The sequence below is a fragment of the Gekko japonicus genome, unplaced genomic scaffold, assembly GCF_001447785.1.
Source record: "Gekko japonicus isolate JY-2015 unplaced genomic scaffold, Gekko_japonicus_V1.1 scaffold918, whole genome shotgun sequence".
NCBI classification, from domain to species: Eukaryota; Metazoa; Chordata; class Lepidosauria; order Squamata; family Gekkonidae; genus Gekko; species Gekko japonicus.
The window spans coordinates 573389-581859 of NW_015165263.1; the positions used below are offsets into that span (position 1 = coordinate 573389).

At 41.4% G+C, this 8471-nt stretch overlaps 1 protein-coding gene across 1 annotated transcript in view; it reads left to right on the forward strand.

Moving 5' to 3' along the window:
• The window catches only part of PTPRT (protein tyrosine phosphatase, receptor type T), a 604328-nt gene that overhangs the window by 572883 nt on the left and 22974 nt on the right, over positions 1-8471 (forward strand). Inside the window, exons 27-28 of the mRNA XM_015410192.1 lie at positions 3286-3421; positions 7489-7638. Of these exons, the coding sequence (XP_015265678.1) occupies positions 3286-3421; positions 7489-7638 (286 nt within the window). The remainder of the gene's footprint in view (positions 1-3285; positions 3422-7488; positions 7639-8471) is intronic.

An 8471-nucleotide genomic window follows, 5' to 3' on the forward strand; every position in this document is an offset into this window, starting at 1 on the left:
AATCACAGTCAAACGATGCCCCTTCCTCTCCCTCTCTCAAGCAGCCAGGACTCTGCAACAACTCTAAGTGCTTTCACACACTCCGAAACACAGTCCTCCCACACAATATCCTCAGTTGAATCCCCTCAGCTGAAAGCAAGTAGAAAAACACTCACCCCTCTAGCAGCTCTGTCTCCTGCTCCTGCTCAGAGCTCAGCTGGGTCTGGATTTCTCCCAAGAACGCAACAATGTTCAGGTTTTTAATTTCATTTCATTTCATTCAGTATTTTTCATTTCAATATCAGTTCAATACAGCTATTTGATATCGATATTGAAATAATAGTGTCCCCATATCTAGGTGCTTATTGATACTTGATTTTAAAAAATATTTACTTTTTGATAGGAAGTATTATTGTTGCCTTCCAACCTTTCACATTTAATATTTGACTATCAAGATTTTCAGTTTCAAGATTTTAAAAGCAGTGTGCAAACAGATGTTCTCATCCTGCTTGACACATAGTCCTTGAAGCAGTATTGTGGCACATATCTGATGTCTTCCATTCAGTGCATACAGTATACCCATAATAAAGTAGTAACATTGAAATAGGCATGGCAGCTACCTTCAATTGGACCTGTACTCTGCCCTAGTTACATGTTGCTCCCGATCCTAAGACATAGATGTAGTCCAGAGAATAGAAGATGGCATTTCTCTTTTCCCTAATTGTAATGATTAGATGACATTTCCTCTTTTGTTTATCCATTTTTAAATTCAAATGTCCAGCTTTAAGTAGTAATTAATTAGGCAATTCTCTCTAATGCTTCTCTGGATGATAACATTGTCATTCAATACTTATGAAGTACAGGGCTCCTCTAAATATAGAAAACTTACAGCTATTTGTTAAAATTTTGAAAAGCAGAAAGAGAGAAGGGGAGAGAAAATGCCATTTATTCATTGAGATTATTGAAATGAAAAATGTCTTCCCTCCTAGTTGTTGATTAATCTGGGCCATTAATTCATAGTCATTCCTATCTCTTTGCTTTGTTAGCATTTCTTGTGTCTGAAGTTTCTCTAGCCTCTGGGGAGGGAAAGACTTTCTACTTTATGAGCAGTTGGTGGCTCACAGTAGAAGGGATACAAATATTTGTTCAGCGAGTCCTGAGCTATAGTATACATTTGCACATGAACACATGAAGTTGCTTTATACTGAATCAGACCATGGGTCTATCATGTTCAGTAATGTCTACTCTAAGGCCGAGTTCAGACTGGCAGTTTGGCTCGTTATAGGCACGTTTCAGAAATGTTCCACAACCGGATTAAAGGGGCCATTCACACAGGCACATCTGTCCGGCATTCCCCAGACATACTCAACCCATCTGATAACGCTTCCCTCCCAAGTTTAAAAGATACCAGGTGAAAGTGGTATCAAACCCTGGAAAGCGCGATTATCCCGTGTCCATCCCACACCAAGAAAGTGTGAACGCCAAAAGCCGTGTTTTTTCTTGTGTGCTTATGTGCATAAGCGCATATCTCCAGATTACTAAAAAGAAAGCCGCGCCTTACAGCCATGCCTCCGCCAGAGGCGAGCCAACAGTGTGAACACTCCCTTGTGCCTCCTCCCGCTATGCTCCCGCATCAGTCGCTGCAGTGTGAACGGGAAAACAAACTGTTCCGGGTCTTTTTTTGCCACGACTCCCTCCCTCTTCAAACTGCCAGTCTGAACTCAGCCTGAAGGGCAGCAGCTCTCCAGGGTCTGAAGTTGAAGTCTTTCACATCAACCACTTCTGGAGATATTGGGCTTTCAGCTGTGGACCTTCTGCATGCAAACCATGTGCCACAGCCCCCACCCCAGTTGGAAACCATACAGCTATAGTACCATAGCTCAGGGCTCAGTCTTCATATCTGGTTTCAAATCCCACATTCCAGGAGTGATCTGTGGTAATAGTGTATCCTGGGTAATGATGAATTACTATGTTCACCATTGAGGATCAAGCTACAAAAAGAGCAGCCTCATATGCTGATATCTGGTGATGGATACTTTCAGAGATTTGCTGATGGCACAGTAAATGTGTAAATGTTCCTCCCCATATTTAAAAATATGGCATAAAACTTTCTTGGTACCTACAAACTAGCAAGTCAGATGGGAAGGTTCTCTCTGTTTTCCTTGCATGTGCACTAGGTTCTTCTGCTTGTCATGTGTCCATTCCAGAGAAGAACCAAATGTGCAAATTATAACAGAGCGATGTGAAAAATGTACTTTGTTCAAAATCTCTTGGTCCCAAACCATATATATTTGGGAGGCAGTTGTGAACTCAGTACAATGACAAATGGTGTGGATCCCAGGGATCTGTACAGCTAGCAATGGTGCTTTCCTCCATTGCAAAAAGCCTTCCCTTGACACGAGCCTCTGACATCAAGGAAAAGTACCTTGGACTAAAGGAAAACACCACCACTAGCAAACAGATTCACAGGATCGATCTCACTGCTTTGTCCCTCCCCCACACAAAAATCAAGACTTCTATGAATAGCAAATACATGAATTACAAGGCAAAAGCCTTGATTTTGATACCATAATGGTCACATGCATGGGTTTGAGCCCCCATTTAGATCTCCCTGGATGGTCTATTTGTGTCACCCAAGGTGAAAGATGTCCTGACCTGGTTATCCCAGGCTAGCTTGATCTCATCAGAACTTGGAAACTAAGATGGATCAGTCCTGGTTGGTACTTGGATGGGAGACCTCCAAGAAATACCAGAGTCATGATGCAGATGCAGGCAATAGCAAGTCACCTCTGAACATCTCTTGCCTTGAAAACCCCATGTGGTCACCATAAGTCAGCTGTGACTTGATGACACTTTCCTCCACCATCAAGGTGAAAGATAGAAGTGACACCCATTCAGGAACAATTTCAGTTTTGTCAGATATTCCTGTTATTCAGTAAGTTTGCTTTTAAAAGAAATAGTTCAAAAGATGTTCTCAAAATTCTGCATATGCTTTATATTTCAGGTATTTGGGAAAGCATGAGCACAATCCTTTTCTTTTGCTGTCCTCTGCTTCCTTCCTTCCTTCCTTCCTTCCTTCCTTCCTTCCTTCCTTCCTTCCTTCCTTTCCATATGTTTCTTCTTCCCCTTGTCCTCCCCAGAGAGATAAGGTTGCTCAGAGATGTGGTCCAGAGACCTTCAGGGCAGAGAGGGACTAATGAAGGAAGACAGCTGCATTTGCAGCACTTGTTTTCTTTTCACCCTTTGGAATGTGCTGCCTTCTCATGGTCCATTGATCAGGTCCTTTTTTTCTCCCCTTTCCCTCAGTGCTGGTGCTGGGAGGACAGGGTGCTTTATTGCCATTGACATCATGCTTGACATGGCTGAGAATGAAGGTGTGGTGGACATATTTAACTGTGTCCGGGAGCTGCGATCCCAGAGGGTCAATTTGGTACAGACAGAGGTAGGTGCAAGATAATGTCTTTTCTTATTTGTTATTCCCAAGAAAATAACTTCTGCTCTACCAGATGGTCATATATGGGGAAAGGAGTGAGCCTAGGGATGCAGCATAATGGCCAATTAATCATCGAGATTAATTGGTTTCATACTTTTCATTGATTAATCAGAAAACAGGCCATTTTTTTTTAAAAAAAGAATGTAATTATTATCAATATAAGGGCTTGCAAAAATGCAGGCTCCCGATATGATCATAGAAGAGGAGTTTCCCTTTCACTCACACCCAGGAGGGAATGTCTCCATGAGCAAACTTCATCAGAAGCAAAAAATGTTATTTTTCTTCAGAACTATTTTTCCTGTTTCCTTAATTAATCAATAAAAACTCACAGGATTAATTTATTTGATTTGTGACTTAAAATGAATGCTATCGATCACTTATCTGTGCTGGGTCCTGTTTGGTTGTACTGTTTCCTAATCTCTCTACAATTATATCATCGTTTTGTAACTTCACATTGTTATTCAAAGTGTGCATAATATTTAAAACTGACTCCTAGCAGTTTCCAACCTGTCAAATTTGACATGAGTTGCCATAAGTTGGAAGCAACTTGATGGTAGTTAACACACACACAAACCACAAAGGAAACGTCAACTTCCAAATCAAACTGCAGTGATTATGAAATTTGGTTCTGTCTCTGCCCATACGTTTCCCTTCCCACCCAAGATAAAGCCGCTGCATGCAATGTTTTAGAACCATCCAGCTCTCCCCCCCCCCCGCATTCACTCCACATTTTCTCAACACTGAGGAAAAGGTGCATCTCAAAATCACATTCAAATACCATACTGACTGCAAAGTCACCCCTGAATGGCCATAAAATGACCATAAATCTATGTAGAAGGTACCATAAAACTTGATGATCAAAGGAAGTGAAAGCAGCATGCAATGCAGAGGGGAATTTCTGTTCCAACATGGGTTTGCTAAAACAACAGAGGGAAAAGCCAATGCAGAATCACCCTAGGTCTTCCCCAGTTCTTCTCATTACAGCTCTCATCCCACATGGTTTGTGTCCATATAAGTCCCATGATTCTCAACATAGCTATTTTGGGTTTCCCCCTCTTCCTGTTTCACCAGTGGAAAAGCTAATTGGATGCAACCCATTACCTTTTTAGTTAGACATGCACAGAGCAATCCTATATCAACTGAGTGACACACTGCATGCATCTGACAAAATGGGTTCTGGCTAACAAATATGTATGCCATGCTGGCATGTATGCTGCCCAGCAATGTTTGAAGGTTTCCTCCAACAAGTGGTTCTTCTTCCAACAGAAGAAGAGCTCTTTAACCTGAACAAAGGCTCTTTAGGCTGGAGGAAAGCTTAGGAATTTGCAGAACAGAGTGTTAGGATACATGCCATTACATCTGTTGGTCTTTCAGGTACCACAGTGCTCAATTTTGGCTGAAAATGACTAACATAGTGACTCCTTGAAATTCCTGTGCATGTTTACTAGGAAGTAAGTCCTACTGAATTCTGTAGGCCTAACTTTCAAGTAAGTATACATAGGATTGTATTATTATGGTATTTTAAGTATACAATTAAAATATAAAGTATGATTGCCAAACAATGATGAGGGTCCAAGACCGTGTATGTAATGGCCAGTACCTTAAATTGTTCCTGATAGGTAGCCAATGGAGTAACTGCAGAATGGGTGCAATGTGCATGCTCTGCTTAGTTCTTCATAATCACCAAGCATCAGCATTTTGCCCTAAATGGAGTTCCTGAGTTAATTTTGAGGGGAGACCTATACAGAATGCATAGCAGTTGTGGATGTTACTGTGGTGTGGATCCAGGAAGCCAGATCAGCTGAGTCAAGGTAGGGGCAATCTTCCAGACTAAACTTGGAGGGCATGTAGAGGAGCATTCTGGGGAGGTCTGCTGTGAGTTTGGTGTCTCTAGCTTGCACAGGATCCATTCTATGCACTCCTGAACCTCCTGAACCTGAGCCTGTCAAAATGACTGATGTTCAAGAGTGTAATAGAACAGATCCTGTGCAAGCTAGAGATATCAAAGTCGCAGGGGACCTCCCCCAGTTGCTCCTCTACTTGTCCTCCATGTTGTTGCTTTGAAGTTTTGTAAACATTTTGACTGAGTGGAGACGGTCTGTCTGGGAATGTATCTGCTCACAAATTAACATGAACCTCCAGGAACAATGCCAAAGTTCGTGAAAAGTTTGTGGCAGTTGCCCAGCCATGAACTTGACTCCGTGAAGCATGAACCAGCCAAAATTCATCATGAACTTTGTTCATGAGCTGGTTCATATCCATCCCTAATGATAACTGATCTCCAATGGTAACCCTTTGAGTCTGGTCTGTAAGGAACAATTTAAACCAGTCCGAGGCACATCCCCTGATAACTACTTCTGTTTCCAAATGCTTCAATGACAGTGTGGTCAGCTGCATCAAAGGACCAGATAAATTCAGTAGGGGTAACAAAGAGGCATGACCCTTGTCTATGTTCAGGGAGAGATCAACTAAAGCCACCAGCTGAATCTCTGCCCCATACCCTGGCTTGAAGCCAGACTGAAAAGTGTCCAAGCACAAAAGTTATCCAAGAAGACTGAATAGGTCCACCACTGCTTTCTCAGTTACCTTGCTCAGAAAGGGAAACTTAGATACTATGTGATAACTGGCCACATCACTTTCCTCTAGGATTTCTTTTTAATCAGGGGATGGATGACTGCTTCATTGACAGGCTAAGGGAAGGTGCCCTGAGTCAGAGACTGATTTATGTCAGACATCAATGACTCATTTACAAGGTCTTTACATAAATTCTGTAACCAGGATAGACAAGGATCCAGAGCATAAGTGGTACCCTTCACAGATCGCAGGATCCTATCAACACCCATCAAACCAACTGGTTCAAAATGATCCCGATGATGTGTTAGACATTTCTTGTCTGATCTGTTTTTATCAACTTTTTGTAGTAAGCATAAGCATCTATAAAGAACTGATAGCAAATCTTTTTCATTATAAGATACTTAAAATTTGTGATTGTTGATTTTAGTTGATGGGATATTTTCTTAGGGTCTATAAATATTGAAACTATTTAACATCCTTATTTTTTGTTAAAATTTCTGAAAAGAAGAATGATTTCCCATCTGCTAAAACATCAAATGATCTTACACGCTGTGATTTTTTTCCCAACTGTACCATTTTGAAATTTGAGTTTTATATATAAAAGATTGTAAATGTAAAATCAGCAGACAAGTAGAGCATCTGATTCTGCTCCATGTATTCAACTCTTGTTCCACATAAAAGTTCTGATAGACTACTTATGCTTTGCATCATTCACTCTACTACCAGAGTTAATGGTCAAGTTCCTGCAAGTAGGGTAGTGAAATGAGCTCACTCTGAGACAAGTAGGGGCCCGCAAATTCAGGAATTTCCTGAGGTATAACAAATCTATTACTTTTTGCATTAATAAAAGGAGAACCCACCTATACAAAGAACTTGATGAAGACTCAGCATGCCCCTTGTCCTCATGGGTGCACAGAATCTTCAGGGCAGATGAGCATCAATTGTAAAAAAGGGATAAGGCAATTGATCTGCTCAAACACCTAAGGACATATAGGATCTTGGAGGTCAGGGGGAGTTGAGTCAAAAAAAATTTCCTCAGTTGTTCTGTCCTCTATGATTTCTACATGATTTCTTCCTTATAATTAATTATAATGCTGAAGATGGATTAAGATTCCCATAAATTATCCATTAACATTATAGGATCATTCCACTTATCCAAAATGGGCAGTCCTTTTTATATCATTGTGCACACGTTGGCATGTGTTTCTCTATAATTTTAGCCAGGAGAAGAACCCTCTTTCCTTATTGTCAATGCACATATACTCAGTAGTAAAATGCTAGCACTTTCCACCCGACACACTGTTTTCACAGGGAGGAAGCGTTTTGTTCTGCTTACCTAAGAACTCTCTGGGGTTGTTGGGAGTTCCTTTATTAAAGCAGACCATGTAAAATCACTCCTAAAGGGACAGGCAGTGATAAATGTACAACTTCTTGCTTGATAGGAGCAATATGTCTTCGTTCATGATGCCATTCTGGAAGCATGCCTTTGTGGCAACACAGCCATCCCAGTTTGTGAATTCAGATCCATATACTACAACATCAGCAGACTGGACCCACAGACGAATTCCAGCCAGATAAAAGATGAATTCCAGGTAAAAAACCAAAAATAACAGATCCCATGTTTTCTCAATAGGCTTGCCATCTCTGGGGAGATTTGGGGGGTGTAGCCTGGGGAGGGCAGGGTTTAGGGATGGGGGGACCTCAATGAGGTATAATGCCATAGAGGCCACATTCCAAAGAAGGCATTTTCTTCAGCTGAATTGATTGCCATTGCCTAGACATCACTGGTAATCCTAGGAGATCTCCATCCACCACCTGGAGGTTGGCACCCCCATTTTTCAATCACAGCAGCTGGAGCTCTGAATAGCTGTTTTCTCAGTCTTGTTTAAAATTAGGATCCTCACCTCTTGTATTTTAAATGCAAAAGAGAGTATATGTATATACAACAGAAATTCTGAAATTGCTTTTCCTACTCTTTGGAAGAGTAGAAGTGTGAACTGCAGTTAGTTTCTATAAAGAAAGTAACTATCTTAAGTAAAGTTACTTATCTAAAGTGGGGAGTACAACATATGAGCCTGTTCCAGCTAGTGAAGTCCAGTATGGTTCATCAGGAGAAAGGAAAAGCAGTGGGAGATTGGGGACGAAAAGTGGAATGCAGTCTTCAGGGGGATCTATGCTGAATGGCAGGGCCATTGCAGAGTCACACAAACATTCCCATAATGCACTCCCACATGGGGGTGTGGAGCCAGTTGTTGGAGCCATGAATCAATTTCAGACCCAAGGGCTGGAGCAAAGAGCTGAGGTTCTCAGGGCTATCTGCATAGCCTTGAAGTGTTAAAATAGTAGGGAAATAAGGTGCTCCCCCAAACAGATTGCCAAAAGTCTCAAATTGTGTTGGTGAATTGGTAAGATAACACTTCAGCAG